The sequence below is a fragment of the Hyla sarda genome, chromosome 11 (genome assembly GCF_029499605.1).
Source record: "Hyla sarda isolate aHylSar1 chromosome 11, aHylSar1.hap1, whole genome shotgun sequence".
In the NCBI taxonomy this organism is placed as follows: Eukaryota; Metazoa; Chordata; class Amphibia; order Anura; family Hylidae; genus Hyla; species Hyla sarda.
In genome coordinates, this window is record NC_079199.1 from 9,528,690 (window position 1) to 9,554,494 (window position 25,805).

Consider the following 25,805-nt stretch of genomic DNA (forward strand, 5'->3'; position numbering starts at 1 on the left):
CAAACCAGGGTGCCTCCAGCTGTTGCGAGACTACAAATCCCAGCATGCCCAGTCAATCCTAGGACAGTGTTTCTCAAACAGGGTGCCTCCAGCTGTTGCAAAACTACCACTCACAGCGTGTTTCTCAACCAGGATGCCTCCAGCTGTTGCAAAACTACAACTCCCAGCATGCCCGGACAGCCAACGGCTGTCCGGGCATGCTGGGAGTTGTAGTTTTGCAACAGCTGGAGGCACCCTGGTTGGATACCACTGACCTAAGCTTGAGGGTTCAGTAGGCCACATCCATCTGGATCTGCACCTCCATGTTTAAGGGGTACTCAGGTGGAAAACTTTTTTCTTTTTTTAAATCAACTGGTGCCAGAAAGTTAAACAGATTTGTAAATGACTTCTATTACAAAATCTTAATCCTTCCAGTACTTATTAGCTGCTGAATGCTACAGAGGAAATTCTTTTCTTTTTGGAACACAGAGCTCTCTTCTGAATCACTAGCACAGTGCTCTCTGCTGACATCTCTGTCCATTTTTAAGAACTGTCCACAGTAGGAGAAAATCCCCCTAGGAAACATATGCTGCTCTGGACAGTTCCTAAAATGGACAGAGATGTCAGCAGAGAGCACTGTGCTCGTGATTCAGCAGAAAGCTCTGTGTTCTGTAGTATTCAGCAGCTAATAAGTCCTGGAAGTCTTAGGACTTTTTTAATAGACGTAATTTACGAATCTGTTTAACTTTCTGGCACCAGTTGATTAAAAAATAAATAAATTAAATAAAGTTTTCCACCGGAGTACCCCTTTAACCCTTTGGAAGTTGACATCTACAGTAGAAATGCCCCCTGCTTTGCATGTCCTGTTTGCTGACATACGTTGTTTGTCTTTGCAACTTTGCCATAAAGTGAAACTGGGGTGAAAAGTACCATTGCCCTTTTCTCCCATAGGCCTTGCTTCCGGAGCAACGAGCGCTGCATGCAGACTCTTACCGACGAATTGGCCGCCTCTGAGAATTGTCTTCTTCTAACAAGCACCTAACCTCCCCTAACACTGGCATAAGCTGAGAAAGACCTATTGTTGTGAGGGCACCGCGCCCAGCTGCTTGGCTGTTCCTTTCTTATTTCTTGTTATAACCTTTAGCAGTATTACGATGCGACGGCGGCCATTTTGTGCGGCCATCTTTGTCCGTTCACAGAGATTCTCTCTCGAGGTCTTTGCACTTTTTTCCCCTGTCTCTCTTCTTCCCTCCATAGTTTGAATCTCTGTGAACGGATGAGTCTGCGCCCTGGCGATTAAGCCTCACGTGTCACAAAATGGCCGCCGTCCAGAATGTCTGGCTGTGAGGCACACTGAGAAGAACATCACCCTGCGCCCCCATACCCCCCCGCCCCCTCCAAAAAAAAAAGAATCACTGTAAAATGTCAGGTTGGGAAAAAGTCTATTCAAGCAAAATGTCAAAATGTTCTGTGTAACAAGGCATTATGGGTGTTGTGGTACCTGGGTGACCACTGGGTAATGGCGGTCATATTAGCTGGCACTCATACTAAGGGTATATCCATAGGCCCTGCATAACAAAGCCCTGTGGGCATTTAGAAAACTGGGTGGCATAACTGTGGGGACCAGGCCACCATATTGATCCAACTTTCCGAGAAGCTGGAGACCATCATAGCCACCATTTTAACTCAACTCTTAAAGGACCATCATGGCCACCTTATTGACCTAACTTTCTGAGACTATTGTGACCATATTGACCCAACTTTCTGTAACTGTGGGGACCATGATGGCTGCATTTTAACCCAATTTTACTAGACTGTGGAGACCATTGTGGCCACCATATTGACCCAACTTTCCGAGACACTGGAGACCATCATGGCAATAATATTGACCCAACTTTCCAAGACACTGGGGACCATCATGGCCACAATATTGACTCAACTTTCCAAAATTCTTGGGACCATCATGACCGCAATATTGACCCAACTTTCCGAGACACTGGGGACCATCATGGCAATAATATTGACCCAACGTTCCAAAACTGTGAGGACCATCGTTGGCACCATATTGACCAAACTTTCCGACACTGTGGGGACTGTCATCATGGCTGCAATATTGACCAAACTTTCCAACACTGGTCAATATTGCAGCCATAATGACAGTCCTCACTGTGTCGGAAAGTTTGGTCGATATGGTGCCAATGATGGTCCCCACAGTCTCGGAAAGTTGAGTCAATATTATTGCCATGATGGTGCCCAGTGTTTCAGAAAGTTGGGTCAATATTGCGGCCATAATGCTCCCCACAGTTTGTAAAGATGGGCCAATATGGTATATGGTGGCCACGATGGTCCCCAGTGTCTCTGAACGTTTGAAAGTTTGTGACTGTCATCATGGCTGCAATATTGACCAAACGTTGAGAGACACTGGGGACCATCGTGGCCACTCAATTTACGAGACTGTGGGGGGCCATCGTGGCTGCCATATTGGCCCATCTTTACAAACTGTGGGGACAATCATTGGCACCATATTGACCCAACTTTCCAAGACTTTAGGGACCATCATGGTCACCATTTTGACTCAACTTTGAGAATGGGAAACATCATGGCAGCCAACTTTTCAAGACACTGGGGACCATCATGACCACCATATTAGCCCAACTTTCCAAGACACTGGGGACCATCATGACCACCATATTAGCCCAACTTTCCAAGACACTAGGGACCATCATGGCCGCCATATTGACCCAATTTTCCAAGATTTAACAAAGCTGAATAGATCTTTCTTTGACTTGACTCTAAAAGGGCTTCATGTACTGGTGATTCTTTTCTGGGAGGGGGATGTTGTTGTTTCGAACTGTATGTAATTACTATTACGTCTACAAATGTTGTGTGTAAAATACATTATTTAAAGAAAGATCATCGTGTAAAGTTTTATGTATTTATACTATTTATTAGATTTTGGTTTCCGTCCACTCGATATATTTATATTCCTGTTTTGTAACAACTTTCTTTTTGACTTGGGGCAAATGACCTTTTATACGCGGCACATGGAGATTTATTGGCCCCTTTATACTGGATTTTTGTCAAAAATTTGTAAGATACTTTTGGAAGAGAGAAAAAAAACAGATGTTTTTGATGCTGGGAAATAAAAAAAATTCTTTTAATTACGGAGATTTGTTTTGTTTAATGAATGAACTGCTGTATTATATGTAGACTGGTGTGCCTCCAGCTGTTGCAAAACTACAACTCCCAGCATGCCCGGACAGCCGTAGGCTGTCCGGGCATGCTGGGAGTTGTAGTTTTGTAACAGCTGGAGGCCCACTGGTTGTGAATCATTTATATAAATTTGTATCCATTCCGTTTTGCGCAAATTTGGTGGTTGACTTCAACGGAGTCGGAATAGAATTGGTCCAATTTCAAAAGTGCCCCGATTGGCCAGAAAACTCAAAAGTTGGATTCAGTCCTAAAAGACCTCAGGGTGTCATACACAACTTTTCAGAGCAATGTGGGCACTTGAATTTTGTCCAATTTTCTTTAAAATGTGCTTATTAATTTTGGGCCAGGGGTGTCAAACTCCTTTTTCACATTGGCCTTATGGCTGCCTTCAAAGGGCCACTTGTAATTGTAAGAGCTTGTTGGCCCCTCACACTTCCCCCCCCCAATATAGTAGTTAGGTCCCCTCTGTGTACCCCTATAGTAGTAAGGCTCTTCACACTGCCCCATGTAGTAGTTAGGACCCCTATAGAGTAATAAAGCCCTCCCACACTGCCCCTATATAGTAGTTAGGCCCCTTACGCTGCCCCGTGTACTTGTTAGGGCCCCGTGTAGTAGTTAGACCCCTTACACTGCCCTGTGTAGTAGACCCCTCTATAGTTACTGGGCCCCGACACTGCCCCCATATAATAGTTAAACTACTACACGGGGCAGTACTACTATATGGGGCAGTACGAGGGGGGGGGGGGTCTTAGTACTATATAGGGGTCCTAACTACTACACGAGCCCCCCCCCCCCACTGCCGTCAAATAGTAGTTCGGCCCCTCACACTGCCCCGTGTAGTAGTTAGGACCCCTATATAGTAGTAAGGCCCCCACATAGCAGTTAGGGCCCTTAAACTGCCTCATGAAGTAGTTGAACCCCTACACTGCCCCCATATAGTGGTTATGCCCCTCACACTGCCCCGTGTAGTAGTTAGGACCCTCACACTGCTCCCATATAGTAGTTAGGCCCCCTACACTGCCCCCATATAGTAGTTAGGCCCCCTACACTGCCCCCATATAGTAGTTAGGACCCCCACATACCACTCAGCAGTGGAAGCACAGGGAGCAGGAATGAGCATGTAATTCTTTGGTGGCCCAAGAGGTCTGGATGTGGTGGGCCAGATGTGTTTTGCGCCCCGTGTGTTGACACCTGTGCCTTTAGGTCGTTAAGTTATTAATACTCCAGTAACTGTGAGACATGATTTTTTTTTTTTAGCCTAGTCCCTTTATACAGAGATTAATAGACATAGTAGGCAGTCACTTTTTAAAGCGATGCTATAATTAACACATTGACAGGCACATGTCAAAGTTGTGATGGGTCGGTGTCTTGGTGTTCAGACCCTGCTGGTCACTGGAAGGATCCTGAAGAAACACTTGACTGAATGCTTCTCTCCCCGACTCAATTCCTGTCTTGCTACAGGAGACAAATTTCCTAGACTTTTATAGGATCAATTTCCTGCAGCAAGAGAAGAGTGCTTCATCCAGCTCATTCTAGCGATCAGCTAAGTGCTTCATCCAGCTCATTCTAGTGATCAGTGGGGTCTGAACCCATGGACCCCGACTGAGAAAAAATTTCTATATATCCCTATGACACGTCAAGTTATAGGGTAATGGTGGCCCCTTTACCTTCTGGGCTTCTGTGCCACGATGCCCACCCCTCTCACTACACTGTGATTGGATACTGCCATGTGGTGACTGAATAACCCTGTTACGCCAATATCAGGGTGATGTTAGCCTATCACCCTGGTCGTGTTCGGAGCGATCACTACATCTACCTCAGTCATGCTCCACGGACCTTCAAAAACTCCCTTCAATGTCTATCAGTAGGTTTGAGCCATCGGACTGAAGGCCAGGTGAAGCAGGCCAAATATATGTAGATGCCTCCATTGGAATGTCATGCTTATTGATTGACCAAAAAAGTTTTAATCCTCCTCGTCCTGCGAACACAAGTGCCATGGGGGTGGTCCCTTTCTATGCAATGTCTTGGGCTTTCTGCTCTGAACACACTCCCTATCACCTATGTCAGTGGTCTCATACTGTGGTCCTCCAAATGTTGCAAAACTTCAACTCCCAGCATGCCTACAATGCCTGGCCCATAGAGAGCTGGAATTGATCATTGTCCCTCACAGAGATCTTCACCCAACACCGGCTATCTATTCTTCTATTCCCTAGAGCAGTGTTTCCCAACCAGTGTTCTTCCAGCTGTTGCAAAACTTCAACTCCCAGCATGCCCGGACAGCCAACGGCTGTCCAGGCATGCTGGGGAGTTGAAGTTTTGCAACATCTGGAGTGCCACAGTTTGAGACAACTTAGGCCTCGTTTACATTGCCGTCTGACTCCGCTATTCGGAGTTCCATCAGCAATCCGGCCAGAAGGACGGGAATTTAGTGGAGAAAAAAAATAGTGCAAGCTCTATTTTAAAAAAAAATTCGCCGCTAAAATCCTGTAAAATTTACCGGGTCACCGACGGTCCCCATGCAAGTGAATGGGGGCTGTCGGGACCGCTGTAGCCATTTGCATCAGACCCATTTTGGGGTCCGATCGGCTCAAAAAATTAACTATCGGACCACTAACGGGTGTGATGCAAGCAGCTGTGTGAACCTAGCCTTAACTAGAGTCATCACTCTAATGGTCTCCTAGGTGGATGCCAAATTGGTCACTCAAAGCAGGACGATTGGGGAACATTTGATTTTGGACAGCCAAGATTGTTTTTTCTTGAGCCAAACGGACTCTGAAATGGGTCGGATGTGAACGGCTCCTGCCGGGGCCCCGTTCACTTGCATGGGGTCAGTCAGTGATCCGTTAATTTTACGGGAGTTTAGCAGAGAAAAAAATTGTGCAAGGCCGACGGCAGTGTGAATGAGGCCATAGCTGTAGGGTGGATCAGGGCTGCACACATGACCAGATGTGGATCCTCAGAAGAACTGAATGAAAAGTCCTTCCCGGAGTCGGATCAACAGAGGTGACTTCTAATATTTCCAATGATTCTGACATCTGAGCCGATTCCTAAGTGTAAGTGATCCTTCAGATGATCTGCATGAACGTTCACTGATCAGATTACCAGGACTCTATAGGGTTAGTATTGATCCTTTATGATGTTGTATTTTTCATAGGGTCAACCGGAGCAGCTGCTGAAAAAAATGGAGGTCCGAATGCTGGAGGTGGAGCAGAAACTGAGAATTGTGAAAATGCTTCTGCAGGAAAAAGTGAATCAGCTGAAAGAACAAGTAAGACTTCCCAGCCAGCATAATGGCGATGGCGGACAGTCCATCTAACGAGACTATGTGGTTACTTTGGGACCCAGTCTATAATTGGGCACCATTTAGTGGTGATACCCTGTCCGGTGCAGGTTGTCAGGCAAGGGGTGGAAAATGGACCTAAGGTTAAACAAATGGGTTTTGAGAGGAGAAACCAACAGCAGGCCCTTTCCACCCGGTTGACTACATAGTTGGGACCCCACTGGGCACCCCTCTCCATATAAAATGTTGTCTGCTTGCTGCCACTCAAACAGTAAGCTCAATACCAGAACCATATGTAGTAAGCTTCCCCTAGAGGGCCCCGCCGTGCAGTAGGCTTCCCCTAGAGGGCCCCGCCGTGCAGTAGGCTTCCCCTAGAGGGCCCCGCCGTGCAGTAGGCTTCCCCTAGAGGGCCCCGCCGTGCAGTAGGCTTCCCCTAGCGGGCCCCGCCGTGCAGTAGGCTTCCCCTAGCGGGCCCCGCCGTGCAGTAGGCTTCCCCTAGAGGGCCCCGCCGTGCAGTAGGCTTCCCCTAGAGGGCCCCGCCATGCAGTAGGCTTCCAGCCTTTCAGCGCTGCAGATGTTTTTGAACTACATGGTAGCATCATGGGAGATGTAGTCAACAACATCTGCAGTGCCGAACGTTGCCTACCCCTGCTCTAGTGGTGACTGCAGACAACCAGGATGGGATCCTTTTAAAGGGCTGGTGCCAGGAAGTTAAACAGATTTGTAAATGACTTCTAGTAAAATAATCTTAATCCTTCCAGTACTTATTAGCTGCTGAATACTACAGAGGAAATTATTTTCTTTTTGGAACACAGAGCTCTCTGCTGACATCACGAGCACAGTGCTCTCTGCTGACACCTCTGTCCATTTTAAGAACTGTCCAGAGTAGGAGAAAATCCCCCTAGCAAACATATACTGCTCTGGACAGTTACTAAAATGGACAGAGGTGTCAGCAGAGAGCTCGGTGTTCCAAAAAGAAAATAATTTCCTCTGTAGTATTCAGCAGCTAATAAGTACTGGAAGGATTATTTATTTTAATTTACAAATCTGTTTAAAGGGGTACTCCGGTGAAAACCTTTTTTTACTTTTAAATCAACTGGTGGCAGAAAGTTAAACCTATTTGTAAATTACTTCTATTAAAAATGTTTAATCCTTCCTGTACTTATTAGCTGCTGAATACTACAGAGGAAATTCTTTTCTTTTTGGAATTCTCTCTGATGACATCACGAGCACAGTTCTCTCTGCTGACGTTATTATAATAATAACGCTTTATTTATTGTTGTCCTTAGCGGGATTTGAACCCAAGTCCCCAGCACTGCAAGGCAGCAGCACTAACCACTGAGCCACCATGCTGCCATCAGCATGCATCTGCTATGCATGGTTGCTAAAATGGACAGAGATGTCAGCAGAGAGCACTGTGTTCGTGATGTCATCAGTGTTCCAAAAAGAAAGGAATTTCCTCTGTAGCATTCAGCAGCTAATAAGTACTGGAAGGATTAAGATTTTTTTTTTTTTTAATAGAAGTAATTTACAAATATGTTTAACTTTCTGCCACCAGTTGATTTAAAAGAAAAAAGGTTTTCACCGGAGTACCCCTTTTAACTCTGTGTATGCAGCGGATCTGGAGCTCTGTATCAGGCAGCAGTGGCTCTTCTGACCCTTTTTCATCTCATAGGTCGTCAGAAACACCAGAGCGGACGCTGCCATTAAAGATTTGTACGTAGAAAACTCTCAGCTGCTTAAGGCTCTGGAGATGAGTGAGCGGAGACATCAGACGGCCGAGAAGAAGAACTACTTACTGGAGGAGAAGATCTCAGGGCTGAGTAAAATAGTGAGAGACCTGACGCCCGCCGGCCTGGGGGGAGCGCTCAACACTCCGCGGAGGTCTTGACGCCAAGGTGGAGTCTCCATTGCTGCTCCTAGAACTCACAATAGTCAAAAACAGACGATTGACCCCGAGCACTACAGGGCTACTATCTATTGCTGAATGTATGAGCCCCACTTTGGCCTTATAATGTGAAGCATGTGGTATTCCACTCATCTACAACAGTGGTCTTTAAACTGTGGACCTCCAGATGTTGCAAAACTACAACTCCCAGCATGCCCGGACAGCCGTTGGCTGTCCGGGCATGCTGAGAGTTGTAGTTTTGAAACAGCTGGAGGCCACAGTTTGCAAACCACTGACCTACAACATAAAAAATTAAAGAGGTACTCTGGTGGAAAACTTTCTTTTTCTTTCTTTCTTTTTTTTATTTTTTTAAATCAACTGGTGCCAGAAAGCAGAACAGATTTGTAAATGACTTCTATTAAAAAAAAAAAAAAATCTTAATCCTTCCAGTACTTATTAGCTGCTGAATACTACAGAGGAAATTCTTTTCTGTTTGGAACACAGTGCTCTCTGCTGACATCACGAGCACAGTGCTCTCTGCTGACATCTCTGTCCATTTTAGGAACTGTCAAGCGCAGCATATGTTTGCTACGGGGATTTTCTCCTACTCTGGACAGTTCTTAAAATGGACAGAGATGTCAGCAGAGAGCACTGTGCTCGTGAGGTCAGCTGAGAGCTCTGTGTTCCAAAAAGAAAATAATTTCCTCTGTAGTATTCAGCAGCTAATAAGTACTGGAAGGATTAAGATTTTTTTTTTTTTAATAGAAGTAATTTTAACTTTCTGGCACCAGTTGATTTAAAAAAAAAAAGGTTTCCACCGGAGTACCCCTTTAAGTGAGGCCAAGCCTGTAAACACGAGTGGTGCAAAACACCAACAGACTCTTTCCTGGACCTCCCCCTATAAGTGATGCTGCCGTTGCACAACCTTCAATATGGAGGCCAAGGCCGTCGCGCAAGTTTTGTATGACGTTCTCCCATCTGGATTTATTGTACCGAACCTTCTGCAACTCCCTTCACCTTACTTTTCACTGGTCTCCGAACATACCGCCACACTGTGCATTGGAGGAAGCCATGTTCTGAGCCTTCCAGGTGTGCAAAAGTAGTGAAAAAGCCGACTCCTTATATATCTGATGTAAAGAATAGTGGACTGGGTCATTACAGACACAGGGTTGTTTGCAAATTTGTATAAAAATGGTTGTTTTTGGATGGCGTATCCTAGGTGGAGCTTGAATTTCCCATTGAAATGTTGGCCATAACACTTCTGTCAATAGACAAATCCGGGATACCAGTTCTGTCATTGCTTGCGGGACAAGCTTTTTTTTTTTTTGGTAAACCCCCACCTTTTAAAACTTAAAAAAAATATTTTCTTTGAGTTGTTTTACTTGCTTTTGTATATGACAAATACCCTGCATTGCGTCATCTAGGCTGGATAGGGGCCGTCAGGTGGCCATCTTGGTGATGGAGGAACCTAGAAGTCGGTGGAGGTTTCCTATGTTCCCTTGCTATATTACCCCTCTACTAATGCCCCCTAGCACTTGTCCAGATACGATCACCCAGTGGCCATCTTGGACACTCATATTGATGGAGGAACCTAGAGGGTGGTGAAGGTTCCCCATGTGCCATTGCTATATAACCCCCTCTGCCAATGCCCCCTAGCACTTGTCCGAATAGGATCACCAAGGGGCCATCTTGGAGGCCCATGGTGATGGAGGAACCTGGAGGGTAGTGGAGGTTTTCTCATGTGCCCTGGCTATATTACCCCCTTTGCTAATGCCCCCCTCTCACTTGTCAACACTCCTTATTGGCCATTAGGCCCGAGATCTATGGATTTTCCTCTTCACCCTATTGTTTTAGTATCCCACTGCCGTTTATAAATTGACCAATATTTGGATAAGTTCTCAAGGAACAGGATGGGTTTTTAACCGGTCTTATTGATATGGACGTAAAAGGCTAAGACATCTTGCCCCCTTCACTGCCATAAAGGGGTACTCTGCTGCCCCAGCATTCGGATTATTTTGTTCCGAACACTTGGAGCGGGGGTCGTGACGTCCCTTCCACGCCCCCTCAATGCAAGTCTATGGGAGGGGCCCTGACGGCCGCCACGCCCCCTCTCATAGACTTGGCGTGACGTCATGACCCCGCCGCCCGCACCCAGCGTTCTAAAGGAACGCTGGGTGCTGCACAGAGATCGCGGGGGTACCAGCAGCGGGACCCTCCCGATCAGACATCTTATCACCTATCCAAAGGATAAGATGTCTAGGGACGGAGTACCCCTTAAAGTTTATTGGAAATGTAGCTTTCAATTGGGAACCTGAGTAAATGAAAGCAGACTGAGAAATCTGGGCCTACACTGCCTAAAATGTTATCAAGCAGCACTTCCCTAGTAACCAATTTGCCCATAGCAACCAATCACAGCTCAGCATTAATATCCTTACAAGCTCTGGCAAAGTGAAAGCTGGACTCTGATTGGTTGCTGTAGGCCAAACCAGACAGTTTTGGTTTCGGGCATTTAAAAAAAAAAAATCTGGGCCTACACTGCCTAAAACTTTGTTGTCATGCTGCCGTTCCCTAGCAACCAGACATTTCTGTTCAGGTGACAGCCGGACTCACTCCATGTTATGTCTGGCAGTCCGGTTGCTAGGGAAGTGCTGCTTGACAACCCCATTTTAGGCCCAGATTTATCAACCTGCATGAAACCGAAACGGTCTGATTTTGCTTAGAGAAACCAATCAGAGCTCTGCTTTCACTTTACCAGAGCTTGGTAAGATATCAAAGCTGAGCTGTGACTGGTTGCTATGGAAAAAACAGAAAGTTTTGATTTCGGACAGATTGAAAAATCTGGGCCTACACTGCCTAAAATTGGGTTGTCAAGCCGCACTTCCCTAGCAACCAGACTGCATGCCATTGAAAACCTTATCTAAAGCAAACATTTTGGGTTAAAAAAATTTCACATTATAGAAAATGCTGAATTGAAAACTGCCATTTTGCTATTACGGCTTATTTGTTGTTTGATGATTTTTATAGTTTTTTTGTTTTTTTTTGTTAGATCCCTTAAAACTGGCCTTGTAGTGCAGCGTTTCCTAACCGGGGTGCCTCCAGCTGTTGCAAAACTACAAATCCCAGCATGCCCGGACAGCCAGCGGCTGTCCGGGCATGCTGGGAGTTGAAGTTTTGCAACAGCTGGAGGCACCCTGGTTGGGAAACTGTCATAGTGGGTGGAGCTTTTATGCAAATTTACCCAAAAGTGGGCATCTTGTGGGCAGGGGTTAAACAGGTTACTCAGACCGGTTTAACACTAGCGTAAGATGGACGTGTTTTTGCGTCCGTTTTTCGGCAACAGCTGTCGGTTCAGGTCATCAGATCCACCATTTATCTGGGACATGAGGCTGTCTGAATGGGGGTATCCAGAAATAGGAAAACAGAGCAAATTTTTTCTAAAAACAGCGCCACACCCGTCTTCAGGTTGTGTGTGGTATTACATTGTGGCTCCATTCACTTCAGTTGAACTGAGCTGCAAAACCACACACAACCTGAGGACATGAGTGGTGCTATTTTTGGCAGAAATCAGCTCCGGTTAACCCCCTTGGGAGGTGAAGTCTTGAATAACCAGGTTCTGCACGGCCTGTGACGCTGTGTTTTTATATATTTATTTATTCCTCACTGCCGTCAAATGCATAAAAAATGATTTATAACAATACCGGAAAGTTACAGGTATACGGTTGTGTCCGAATGAAGGATTGTTGTCATAAATGCACACAAGTATTTCATATGGAAGAATAAATGTTTACATGAAAAAAGGTTAAACAAAAATAAAAAAATTGGAAAAAAAATGTAATAAAACTTTTTGATATTTAAAGTTCTTTTGCGTATCATTGTCTTAAATTTTTTTTGCTTCAGTTTATGGTTTGATCACAATTTTATAAATTTTTGGGTCATGGAATTTTAATTTATTCATTTATTTTGTTGCACTAAATTAGGAAACTTCTACAAGGTTGACATGCATCTTATCTTTAATGAGACGACCGGAGTCAGATAGTGTCTGTAGTCGGCTTATTTTTGCCACGTATACGGTTTTTAGGTCCGGTCACAAAACCGGATACAGCCCCCTCCCATAGACTTGCATTGAGGGGGCGGGGTGTGATGTCATGAGCTCCAGCGTTCGGAACAGTTTGTTCCAAACACTTAGCAGTGGAGTACCCCTTTAAGGTGAGAAAGGTAAGCTGTGTAAGAGTTGAAGGCTGTGTCATAGGCTCGCTTAGTGCTAGGGAATCCCAGACACATGCGGCTGCTACGATTGGGTAAACTTCAAATAACGCTGAGGTGTTGTCATAGCCTGCCGACCTCTGCACCTCAGGTGACCTGCGCCCTGCTAACCAATGTGAACCAAACACTGCACTGCTGGCTCTGTACGGGGCTCTGTACGCCGAGGACAGGCGGGGCTCTGCACGCCGAGGACAGGCGGGGCTCTGCACGCCGAGGACAGGCGGGGCTCTGCACGCCGAGGACAGGCGGGGCTCTGCACGCCGAGGACAGGCGGGGCTCTGCACGCCGAGGACAGGCGGGGCTCTGCACGCCGAGGACAGGCGGGGCTCTGCACGCCGAGGACAGGCGGGGCTCTTTACCCTAAGGACAAGCAGGCCGGGCGCACTGGTCTTCGGCGGCAGCAGTGAACTCCGGCACTGCTGCACTTAGACGTGTCTGGGAGCAGAATAACTGTAACCGCTCCATTAACAGGCCCTTTCCCTGTGTCGGGCCCAACTATTTAGAATTTTTTTTTCTTTTTTTTAGATTTTATATGACAGTCGGTGGACAGCGGGCCCTTTTCCCAGCCGGGCCTTCGGACCACGGCTGAATGGACTGGCCGGACAGTCCGCCCCTGCTTATCCCACATGACAAGGTCGGCCATAGCATCTGCATCCAGAGAAATACGACTGTCTTGGTGGGGAACAGAATGTAGTAAGACTAACCATCACTACACAAATGACCTGCCCCGGGGGGGTTATGCGCATCGCTAATGCTAGCATGCCAAGCAGGCTCTGTAGCTCCACCTTTGTAGTGACCTGTGTGATCGTGAACCTGCGTATTTTATCTTTGATTCTGGTTAATTTTTCCAAAGGTAAACTGGCCTGCATCCAAAAAGGTCATCTGTGTAGCGGGACCTTCAGTTTTTTTTGGGGGGTTACTGGCACACCAACCTCTGCAAATAGTTTTAACAACTCCATCAACTTAACAGGCTCTGCATCGGGCGGCACCAGGACCAGGAAATCGTCTAAGTAATGTATGACACGGGTGCAACTGGCGACATTGACGAGTGCCCAATGCAGAGCCTGGGCCAGCTGGTCGACAAGCCATGGGCTGCTCTTGGAACCAAACGTTAACTTAGTTGCAAAGTCATATAAATGATTCCACTTAACACCATCTCCAAAGCTCCCGGCACATGGGTAACAGTTTGAATGCGTCCATGATGTCCGCTTTTGCCAACCATGTACGGGGACCTAAATGAATAATAATTTGTAGCTTTGTCGATGGAGGCATAGTGCATTGTCAATTCTTCTGAATGGATAAGTGGATTGATGATGGGTATTACAGACAAATATGGTGCCGACAAGTCGTAAATCATTCTTTTTTTTATTATTTAACTTGCCACATACTACCCCCACGGTGCTGACCCTTCATGTGTCGAATGGAGGAACCGTGAAAGGGCCAATCATGTACCCCTTACCCAACTCATTCTGTAATAAATCAGATACCACTGGAGGGTCATTAACCGCAGACAACAGATTCCTGCACTCGTACGTGCACTGTGGCTGCGCAATCCGGCCTGTATGAAATCCATTTACAAAATCATCAATTAGCCCCTGTACCCAACCTGGATCGGCGTGCCCTGAAGGGACTCAAGCTATGGCCAAGAGTCACGACTGCCCCTTCTGTGAACATACCGTGCTTGGGTGCGCCCTGTAGCACAGGAAATAAACATGGAGGAGCCTGCAGTTACTTTAATTACAAGAAGATTATTACAAATTAATTATTACAAATCTGACTCCTTCTGAGGTATCTGACCGGGCGCCCCAGCTGTCACGCCCCCTCCCATAGACTTGCATTGAGGGGGATGGGCTATGACGTCACGAGCTTCCGGCTCCAGCGTTCCAAACAGTTTTCCAAATGCTGAGCAGCGGAGTACCCCTTTAAAGAAATAAATAATAAATAAAAAAATAATAATAATAAGGGAGGGGGACACACTATGGACAAGAAATTGAAATGTCCAGTTGTTAATTTGTTAATATAGTTCCAGGAGGTGCTGCGGAGTGTGTGTCACCAATACATGGCTGTAAGAACATAGACGAGTAGAATCCGCGCTCTGTACCGATAATGGAGTGTACCAGAGAATGGAAGGGCAGCGCTGCACTCACCGATACTGGCATTGTTTCGAGTGCACAGAGGAAACAGCTGTTTCATACGTCAAGTGTATTTCTTTCAGCCTCATACGAGGGGATCAATCCGGGTCGATAGTATGGTACCGGAAGGATGAGACAGATTTTTAGAAGAACGGCACAGAATAATACAGTGGTCCCTCAAGTTACAATGGTCACCCAGAAACCAATAAATATTGTATGTTGAGACCAGAACCTGGTAATTGGTTGTGAAGCCACCAAAAATAGGAAAAAGTGAGGATAAAAGGAAAACTGTCAGCTTGCTCCCCCCGCACTAACCAGCGGTACTGACTGGTAATGCGGGGGACGCTGATTAGTTTGATGCTTACTGTGCCCGCATCCGCCGCGCTGTTCATCCGTAATCTTCTATTTTCGGTATATGCTAATTAGGTGCTAACTTGCATCGGCTGGGCTAACTGGCACTCTGACATAAGCGTTTTTGGCCGCAGCGCCGATCAGCGCATCAATATTCCTCCACTCTCTCTTCATTACAGAGTGGGGAGAAGAGGGAGAGGCGGAGGGAGGGGAGGAATATTGATGGCGCTGCGGCCAGAAACGCTGACGTCAGAGTGTCAGTTAGCCCGGCCAGTGCAAGTTGGACCTAATTAGCATATACCGAAAATAGAAGGCGGGTCCGGGCACGGTAAGCATCAAATTGATCAGCGTCCCCTGCACTACCAGCCAGTTAGTGTCCCAAAAATGGAGCCGCCACCACTTGGTGTCCAAAGGAGCAGCTAACCCTGGGACAGGTAAAGAGTACAGAACATGTAATACCTCCCTGTACTGTAGGAAGCGCTACCAGACACCAGTCAGTGCATACACTTCAGTAATACAGGTAAAGAGTACAGAACATGTAATACCTCCCTGTACTGTAGGGGGCGCTACCAGACACCAGTCAGTGCATACACTTCAGTAATACAGGTAAAGAGTACAGAACATATAATACCTCCCTGTACTGTAGGGGGCGCTACCAGACACCAGTCAGTGCATGCACTTCAGTAATACAGGTAAAGAGTACAGAACATATAATACCTCCCTGTACTGTAGGGGGCGCTACCAGACACCAGTCAGTGCATACACTTCAGTAATACAGGTAAAAAGTACTGAACATGTAATACCTCCCTGTACTGTAGGGGGCGCTACCAGACACCAGTCAGTGCATGCACTTCAGTAATACAGGTAAAGAGTACAGAACATATAATACCTCCCTGTACTGTAGGGGGCGCTACCAGACACCAGTCAGTGTATACACTTCAGTGATACAGGTAAAGAGTAGTGCAGAACTTCCTCTTTTAGTACAGAACTTGAACCCATTTTCCACTTTTCCTCTGCACAGGCTTAGATACATCTCCCCCATAATCTTTCCGCTCCCATGTTGTTGTCTAACTGGTGTATGTGACTTGCATGCTACAAAATGACCACAAGGTGGCAGCAGAATAACCACTCTACACAATACAGATATACAATGCAAATGGAGGCAGACTTCAAAAGTGCAAATATGTCAAAACACACAATCATTAAAGGGGTATTCCAGGAAAAAAAAACTGGCTCCAGGAAGTTAAACAGATTTGTAAATTACTTTAATTAAAAAAATCTTAATCCTTCCAATAATTATCAGCTGCCGAAGTTGAGTTGTTCTTTTCTGTCTGGCAACAGTGCTCTCTGCTGACATCTCTGCTTGTCTCGGGAACTGCACAGAGTAGAAGAGGTTTGCTATGGAGATTTGATTCTACTTTGGACAGTTCCCGAGACACGTGTCATCAGAGAGCACTTAGACAGAAAAGAACAACTCAACTTCAGCAGCTCATAAGTACTGAAAGGATTACGTTTTTTATAAAAGAAGTAATTTACAAATCTGTTTCTTTCTTGAGCCAGTTGATATATATAAAAAAGTTTTTTCCTGGATAACCCCTTTAAAGGGACACTCCAGTGCTGTCGATTGGATAGGGGCTAAGTGTCTGATCAATGCAGAGCCCCATTGTTCCAGAAATGGAGGGATGTTTGTGCCTGGATCTCTGTATAAATGTCTTCCCAATAAATGAGTCAAATATTATTATATTATTGAAATAATAAATGGGAATACAGACCTCTAGATACACATGTGGTGGTGTTCTGTATGAAAAGAGCTGGGAATCTATGATAAAGATAGTGTAATTGAAGTTTAAGTGCTGTACAGTACATAATCGATCCTCCGCTGTATCCGTTAGGACTTTGTTAACAGTTACTTGTCGCAAGATACTTGTAGCTAATGCAGCAGATGTATCAAAATGAAGCTGAAAGTTATTGGTGCACGGAACCGCTCGCCGCTTCTACTGATGTTCAGTGCGGTCCTTCTCCTTCCCGGGCTGGTACAGCTGGCCTGATGGAAGAGCTTGGGATATCCCTGCGCTGGCTCTGGAACTGGAAACCGGTGAATGCCGTAGAGCCGGTGTAGTGCGCTGGGGGGGGAGGCTGCACTATGGTGGTCTGGAGGCTGGCACAGATCTGCGTCTGGCCCGTAGGTGGTAATGGCGAGTGCAGGTGAGCGGTGGATGCACTAGGAGGAAGGTGGAGCCGCTTACTCTTGTTGAAATGCGCGCTCCTCGGCTAAGCAGTGGTCCCAAAATTGGGGGGTTCCAGCAGTTGCAAATAGGTTTTTGCTGGTTGGAGGTGTATCTCCAATGTGGGTATAGTGCCAAACACGTTTCGGGGTGTCCCCTTCTTCAGTGGCCATATATTCATAACACCTTGCCCCGGGGTTAATGCCATCTACCCCATACACCTACACCGCTACACCCTGTGGTCCCGCCATTCACTGTGGCTCACCACATAACTCAGGATCAGTACAAGATAAGTAATGTAATGTATGTACACAGTGACCTCACCAGCAGAATAGTGAGCACACCTCTGGAGTATAATACAGGATATAACTCAGGATCAGTACAGGATAAGTAATGTAATGTATGTACACAGTGACCTCACCAGCAGAATAGTGAGTGCAGATCTGGAGTATAATACAGGATATAACTCAGGATCAGTACAGGATAAGTAATGTAATGTAGGTACACAGTGACCTCACCAGCAGAATAGTGAGTACAGCTCTGGAGTATAATACAGGATATAACTCAGGATCAGTACAGGATAAGTAATGTAATGTATGTACACAGTGACCTCACCAGCAGAATAGTGAGTACAGCTCTGGAGTATAATATAGGATATAACTCAGGATCAGTACAGGGTAAGTAATGTAATGTATGTACACAGTGACCTCACCAGCAGAATAGTGAGTACAGCTCTGGAGTATAATACAGGATATAACTCAGGATCAGTACAGGATAAGTAATGTAATGGATGTACACAGTGACCTCACCAGCAGAATAGTGAGTACAGCTCTGGAGTATAATACAGGATATAACTCAGGATCAGTACAGGATAAGTAATGTAATGTATGTACACAGTGATCTCACCAGCAGAATAGTGAGTGCAGCTCTGGAGTATAATACAGGATATAACTCAGGATCAGTACAGGATAAGTAATGTAATGTATGTACACAGTGACCCCACCAGCAGAATAGTGAGTGCAGCTCTGGAGTATAATACAGAATATAACTCAGGATCAGTGCAGGATAAGTAATGTAACGTATGTACACAGTGACCTCACCAGCAGAATAGTGAGTACAGCTCTGGAGTATAATACAGGATATAACTCAGGATCAGTACAGGATAAGTAATGTAATGTATGTACACAGTGACCTCCCCAGCAGAATAGTGAGTACAGCTCTGGAGTATAATATAGGATATAACTCAGGATCAGTACAGGATAAGTATTGTAATGTATGTACACAGTGACCCCACCAGCAGAATAGTGAGTACAGATCTGGAGTATAATACAGGATATAACTCAGGATCAGTACAGGATAAGTAATGTAATGTATGTACACTGGGACCCCACCAGCAGAATAGTGAGTACAGCTCTGGAGTATAATGCAGGATATAACTCAGGATCAGTACAGGATAAGTAATGTAATGTATGTACACAGTGACCTCACCAGCAGAATAGTGAGTACAGCTCTGGAGTATAATACAGGATATAACTCAGGATCAGTACAGGATAAGTTATGTAATGTATGTACACAGTGACCTCACCAGCAGAATAGTGAGTACAGCTCTGGAGTATAATACAGGATATAACTCAGGATCAGTACAGGATAAGTTATGTAATGTATGTACACAGTGACCTCACCAGCAGAATAGTGAGTACAGCTCTGGAGTATAATACATGATATAACTCAGGATCAGTACAGGATAAGTTATGTAATGTATGTACACAGTGACCTCACCAGCAGAATAGTGAGTACAGCTCTGGAGTATCCAGAATAACTTCATTATTCAGTATTACAGCCATGTCTCTGGGGATAACAGTGGGGATGTTCTGTCCTCCATGGATAAGACTCACATTGGTTTAGTTAACCATTAACCTGCTGCACAGTTCAGGCCTGGGGGAGATGACCTGGAGTAGAGCAGATCCAGGCGTCGCTCCTGCAGCAGAGACTTCTATGAGGATCCATTATGGCGGAGCTGAGGATCTACATGGAGCTGGCGACCCTGGGGATACTATTATTTACTGCACAGATTCATAGCCAGAAGATCCTGTCTGACTGGAAGAAGTGTGGGGACCCCCAGTGTGAAAGTAAGTGCACCCCTGACTAACTACTCCAGGGGGTAACATGGTCAAACCTATCACCTATATGTTCTACCTAATCTTCTATTGCAATAGTCTCTAAACTGTGGACCTCCAGCTGTTGCAAAACTACAACTCCCAGCATGCCCGGACAGCCAACGGCTGTCCGGGCATTCTGGGAGTTGTAGTTTTGCAACAGCTGGAGGTCCCCATTTTGCAGACCACTGTTTTATGACAATAGGGTTGTATGTACTGTATGTTGCATATATAAATGCACCCTAAGGGAATCTCTATATAAGGTTTGTGGCCAGGATAGAAACGACAAAGGAGGGGACAAAGGTCGTGCAGGGTGTTTATGGCCGATTACAGATAGTGAGAGCAGGGGAAGGAGGGCTTAGAGGGGGTGTCCACTTCATACAACCACTACTAAATGTAATATTAGGGCATAAAGCATTAATATATAGAGGATTAAAGGGGTACGCCCTTTTTAATCAACTGGTGCCAGAAAGTTAAACAGATTTGTAAATGACTTCTATTAAAAAAAATCTTAATCCTTCCAGTACTTATTAGCTGCTGAATACTTTTCTTTTTGGAACACAGAGCTCTCAGCTGACATCCTGACCACAGTGCTCTCTGCTGACATCTCTGTCCATTTTAGGAACTGTCCAGAGCAGCATATGTTTGTTATGGGGATTTTCTCCTACTCTGGACAGTTCCTAAAATGGACAGAGATGTCAGCAGAGAGCACTGTGGTCGTGATGTCAGCAGAGAGCTCTGTATTCCAAAATGAAAACCATTTCCTCTGTAGTATTCAGCAGCTAATAAGTACTGGAAGGATAATTTTTTTTTTTTTTTTTTTTTTTTTTTATAGAAGTAATTTACAAATCTGTTTAACTTTCCGGAACCAGTTGATTTAAAAAAATACGGGAGTACCCCTTTAAGTCGAGGCTATAGTTACAGACATGATGCTCGTCAGAGCTGAGAGTTTGCTACAATTGTTTCAAGTCCGTTAGAACCTGCTACTTTTTTCCATGTCTATTGTTTCTGCGGAATCCGCTCAGAAAGCATTGCAGTCTATGGAGACAGCGTGTTCCCGTGCGGTCCTAGTGCCGGCGCCCACTGTCTGTGCAATGTCCAATTGAAAACTTTCCTGTGACACGGGTGTTGGACTTATTGCCATATTAAAGGGGTACTCTGCTGTTCCGATCGCTAGAACCGCCCTGCCCCTTGATGACTGTACGCTCCGCCCCTCAATGCAAGTTTATGGGAGGGGGCGTGGCAGCCGTCATCAAGAGACGGGGCTATGACGTAACGAGCTCCCGGCTCCAGTGTTCGGAACAGTTTGTTCCAAACGCTGAGCAGCGGAGTACCCCTTTAATTATGTTTCAGCACTTTACCCAGAATTAACATATTTTTTATAATTTAGTTGTTATTCTTATGAATGTTATGTCTGTGTTACTGTGCCTTTAAGCAGAGAGCAGTGTACCCCCATGTGACTCGGCCTGCCAATAGGAACCCCTAAATTCGAGCCCATATAGTGTAGTGGGGGAGGAGTTGCCCCAGTTCATCTCCAGTTGTTCCTGAGCTCCAGTAAAGTTGTGTGGAGAAGCCCCTCCCTCTAAGGGAAGACCCAGAGCAAATCTACTTTATCCGGTCATTCTGCAAGGATCACCCGCACGATGGAAGTTCATGCCCCGGCGGAGGAAGCTACAAGACCTTGACAGAACCCAACTACCAGGATCTATCTTCAATTCTCTCAAGTTAGTATCAATTTATTGGGAGAAAGCACCACAAGTCCCAGCAAGGCAACAGAGATTTCAAGGGGTTACGCTGCATCCTCTCACTCTGCACCAGACTGTCAGTGTAAAACCATCTGCACCAGCGCAGTATAGTTATCCGTAACCTGACGTCTGTGTGTTCATTTACTCCCCGTGTCTGGCCCAGGAGAAGCTGTCTCCAACCTCGGACTGTGTATAGGATAACAGTGCCCTGGCGTCACGAAGTGATAAAGAAGCCCTGGAGCGGACAGTATGGGAGAGGAGGGGCACATGACAGTGGGAGGATGAGAGTAGAGGTTGGGGTTAACTGGGGGTTAAGAGTGGGGTGACTTGGGAGGGAGTTCATGCAGCGCAGGAAGTGAAGAGATCAGTGCAGCGCTGGAGGTGAAAGTTGCCCGTCCTTGTATTTTTATGTGGTTGTAGGGGTTGAGTAGGGGTTCCTCTAGTCACAGCGGCAGGGGCTGGAGGGGGACTTGGAGGCATTGGGAGAGATCTGGAGAAGATTATGGAGATATTAGTATGGTGGAGCTGGGGGGTACCCAGCCGGTGGTGGAAATCCCTGCGGGGGAGGTCCTAAAGGGAAATGGTCTCCGAAAGAGGTGCCCTTGGGTCAGGTGAGGTACGGCCAAGGGTAAAGTAGGAGACTGAAGATTCTTGCTGCCTTTAAGCTCCCCTCCCCCCCTCCCGCTGGGATAGTGATTGTAGGATTGTTTTTCTTGCACTGTTAAAATGTTATGGATAATGTTTACCTGATTATTATTAGAGTATTTATATGGTTATTTATATGGTTAAATATGTTACTTAATAAAATTGGGCTGCTGTGGCCTTTTACTACCAAGTTGGTGTCTTTGCTATTTTTGGGGGTATAGGTGGGGTCACAGTGGTCTAGACTATCCCATAGTCTTGTATTTCACTACACCACCTGTGATACCACACAGCAGCCACGCCCCCTCCATTCATGTCTATAGAAGGAGGCGTGACTGCTGTGTACTAGCCCTCATAGATATGAATGGATGGTGTGACATGTTCCGGATACTACCACCACTGCCGGCCCTGGGAAAGGCAGGACCTGATGCGTAAGGCTGGGTTCACATCACGGGAGCGCATACGGCAGGGGGGAGCTAAAACCTTGCGCTCCCGTATGTAATTCATTTCAATGACCCGGCCGGAGTGAAACGCTGGGTCCGGTCGGCTCATTTTTGCGCCGTATGCGCTTTTACAACCAGACCTAAAACCGTTTTAGGTGCGGGGAAAAAGCGCATATGGTCTCACCGTTTGGAGACCACTGCCATAGGCAATCAAATTAGCTATTGCCCCTTGGTGGCCATATGCAAAAAAATTTGGTGAAGCCCTAGCAACATTGAGGTCACATGACCTGGAATCCTCATTAACCCTTTGTGGACAAAGCCAATTTTCATTTATGCTTTTTTTTTTTTATGGTACCTTAAATTTTATTAAAAAAGGTATCTCCATCACTTTTTTGGATTGCTTAAGTCCAAAAAAGAATGAAAACCGCCTGCAAAAATGTCAAAGTTAAAACCCACAGGTAGTTTTTCTTGGAGTTTTTTTTTACTCCCATAGACTTCTATGGGAGAAAAACACCACGATTGCAGGAAAAAAAACGCCATAGGCTCAACATGCTGCGACTTTGCAAAACCGCCAAGGAGCTTAAAAAAAGAGTGAAAAAATGCCAAAAGGATAAAACAAACACCAAACTGAAAACCGCAAAGTGGAAAAAGAATTTTGTGATTTCACATTGATTTGCAGCTAAAATCTGGCCACAGCGTTTTTTCAATGAAAAAGCGCCATGGGGGCCTTTTTGGCCTTTTTTTTTTTTTGAAACAAGTAAACAAGTATAGATTCAGCCTAAGATTATCATCTGAGCTTTGACATAATAAGTAAGAGAACTGAGATAATAGATCAGATGCCTAAGATGATAATTCAGAGCTGTGAAATAATAAGTCAGGGTTCTGAGTTAAGTCAGAAAACGTAAATGTAATAAGACAGGTCGGTGAGATAGTAAGTCGGAGCAGTGAAATATTAAGACGGATCTCTGAAATAAGTACTCTGCGATAATAACTCAGTGCTCAACAATAATAAGATGGGGCACGTGGCTAAAAACTCAGCGCTGTGAGAGAATATATCAGGTGTCTAAGATAACATGTGCCGCTGCAAGTCAGACCTCTGAGATAATAAGTCAGGGCTCTGAGATAATAAGTCAGGGCTCTGAGATAATATGTCAAGGTCCTGAGATTATAAATCAGGGTTCTGAGATAATAAATCAGGGTTCTGAGATAATAAGTCAAGGTCCTGAGATTATAAATCAGGGTTCTGAGATAATAAGTCAGGGTTCTGAGATAATAAATCAAGGTCCTGAGATTATAAATCAGAGTTCTGAGATAATAAATCAGGGTTCTGAGATTATAAAGCAGGGCTCTGAGATTATAAATCAGGGTTCTGAGATAATAACTCAGGGTTCTGAGATAATAAGTCAGGGCTCTGAGATTATAACGCAGGGTTCTGAGATAATAAGTCAGGGTTCTGAGATAATAAGTCAGGGTTCTGAGATTATAAAGCAGGGCTCTGAGATTATAAATCAGGGTTCTGAGATAATAACTCAGGGTTCTGAGATAATAAGTCAGGGCTCTGAGATTATAACGCAGGGTTCTGAGATTATAAAGCAGGGCTCTGAGATTATAAATCAGGGTTCTGAGATAATAACTCAGGGTTCTGAGATAATAACTCAGGGTTCTGAGATAATAAGTCAGGTCTCTGAGATTATAAGTCAAGGTTATGAGATAAGAATTTAGAGCTCTGAAGCTCCCCAGACCTCTCTACTAATAAGCATTTTAGATGAAGGGCCCGGTACCTGACATAATAACAAAGTACAATGAGATGCAGTTTCATAGTTGTCCATAGATGGCGCCATCATTCTTCTGTTACATTGTGTCACCTTCTCCTCCTTTCTCTTTAAGGTTTGATGATGCGAGTTTCAGCCAAACAAGATTACTCCGGCCCCGACTGCAGATTCTTAACTTTTAAAGCCGGACACGAAATTAATGTTTATTATAAACTATCCGGACGGAGGGAAGACTTGTGGCAAGGAAGTGTAAGTGCCGCGACCATCATCTTATCGCCATGACTAGAATGACCAGAAGGTTCCTTCAGGCTTGTGCCCCTATGGTAACACTCACTGTCCCTGCGCTCTGCAGCCCATATGATCATAGGAAGATCCGTCATCATCAGATCAGATTACTGCAAGATGGTTAACGACAATCATACGGGTCTATTCATACGGCAGAATTACCGCTTGCGGAATTCCGCCTCAAATTAAAGCCCATAGACTTCTATAGGATTCCGCCCTTCCATTCACACTTCTGAATTTCCGCTTGCGGAAATTCAGAAGTGTGAATGGGAGTGCGGAATCCCATAGAAGTCTATGTGTTTTAGTTTGAGGTGGAATTCCGCAAGCGGAAATTCTGCCATGAAAATAGACCTTTAGGCTAGGTTCACACTGCGGAACCTCCAGACGGAAAATTTCCGAACGGAGATTCCGAGTGCAACCAGCGCTGACTGAATCAGTCGGCGTTAGGACCGCGCAGACATTGCAGTCCCCAATAGACGGCAATGTGTTTTGCAAGTATTTCCGCCTGAAGAATGAGCAACACCGTTCTTCAGGCGGAAATTTTAAAGCGGATTTTCCGTTCAAGTTTTGAAGCAATTCCGCTTCAAAAATTCCGAAGTGTGAATTTGTGAACAGAAAAGCCATTTACTAGCTTGTGCATTTTAGCAAACAGAATTTCTGCCTGCAATTCCGCTTGGAAATTCCGTAGTCTAAACCTAGCCTAATAGGGGACTATTCACATGGCAGAAATTCCGCTTGCGGAAATCCGCCTCAAAGCCCATAGATTTCTATGGGATTCCACACTCCCATTCACACTTCTGAATTTCCGCCTCAAATTAAAGCCCATAGACTTCTATGGGATTCCCCACTCCCATTCACACTTCTGAATTTCCGCTTGCGGAAATTCAGAAGTGTGTATGGGAGTGCGGAATCCCATAGAAGTCGATGAGGTTTCATTTGAGGCAGAATTCCGCAAGCAGAAATTCAGAAGTGTGAATGGGGGTGCGGAATCCCATAGAAGTCTATGGGCTTTAATTTGAGGTGGAATTCCACCGTGTGAAAAGACCCTAAAGCCAGGTTCACACTACGGAATTTCTGCCTGCAATTCCGCTTTCAAATTGCAGACAGAAATTCTGCTTACTAAAATGTACATGCGAGTCAATGGGTTTTCTGCACACACAATCACACTTCTGCTTAGAAAATTCCGAATTTGTGAGTGGAATTTTCGCTTTCAAATTTCCGCCTGAAGAATTGTGGTGCTCTTTCTTTAGGCGGATTTTTGCCGCACAATCCCATTGACTTCAATGGGACTCTCATTTGAAGGCGGATTTTTACCCAACGTGGGATGGAGGCAGATTGGAAGCGGACTGCAGGCGGAATTTCCGTATGGAGTTTAGTTGGAATTTTAACCTGTTTCTAGTCATGTGACCAAATGGTCCAAAAGGGGCCGGA

General features: G+C 45.4%; 2 protein-coding genes across 7 annotated transcripts in view; both read left to right on the plus strand.

Annotated features, from left to right (window-relative positions):
* The window catches only part of NIN (ninein), a 135,898-nt gene extending 127,128 nt beyond the window's left edge, over positions 1 to 8,770 (plus strand). For 2 of the 4 annotated variants that reach the window (XM_056545195.1, XM_056545194.1), the window contains 2 exons: positions 6,347 to 6,460; positions 8,148 to 8,770. In XM_056545195.1, the coding sequence (XP_056401170.1) occupies positions 6,347 to 6,460; positions 8,148 to 8,363 (330 nt within the window). In that variant the 3' untranslated portion in view covers positions 8,364 to 8,770. Of the gene's footprint in view, positions 1 to 930; positions 1,956 to 6,346; positions 6,461 to 8,147 lie in introns of those variants that run through there. The other 2 variants (XM_056545198.1, XM_056545196.1) reach the window with 2 other exon arrangements.
* Positions 8,771 to 19,320: 10,550 nt separating this feature from the next.
* MIA2 (MIA SH3 domain ER export factor 2) overlaps positions 19,321 to 25,805 on the plus strand; it is a 59,957-nt gene continuing 53,472 nt past the window's right edge. For all 3 annotated transcript variants that reach the window (XM_056546282.1, XM_056546283.1, XM_056546284.1), the window contains exons 1-2: positions 19,321 to 19,460; positions 24,205 to 24,338. In XM_056546282.1, coding sequence (XP_056402257.1) covers positions 19,340 to 19,460; positions 24,205 to 24,338 — 255 coding nt within the window. In that variant the 5' untranslated portion in view covers positions 19,321 to 19,339. The remainder of the gene's footprint in view (positions 19,461 to 24,204; positions 24,339 to 25,805) is intronic.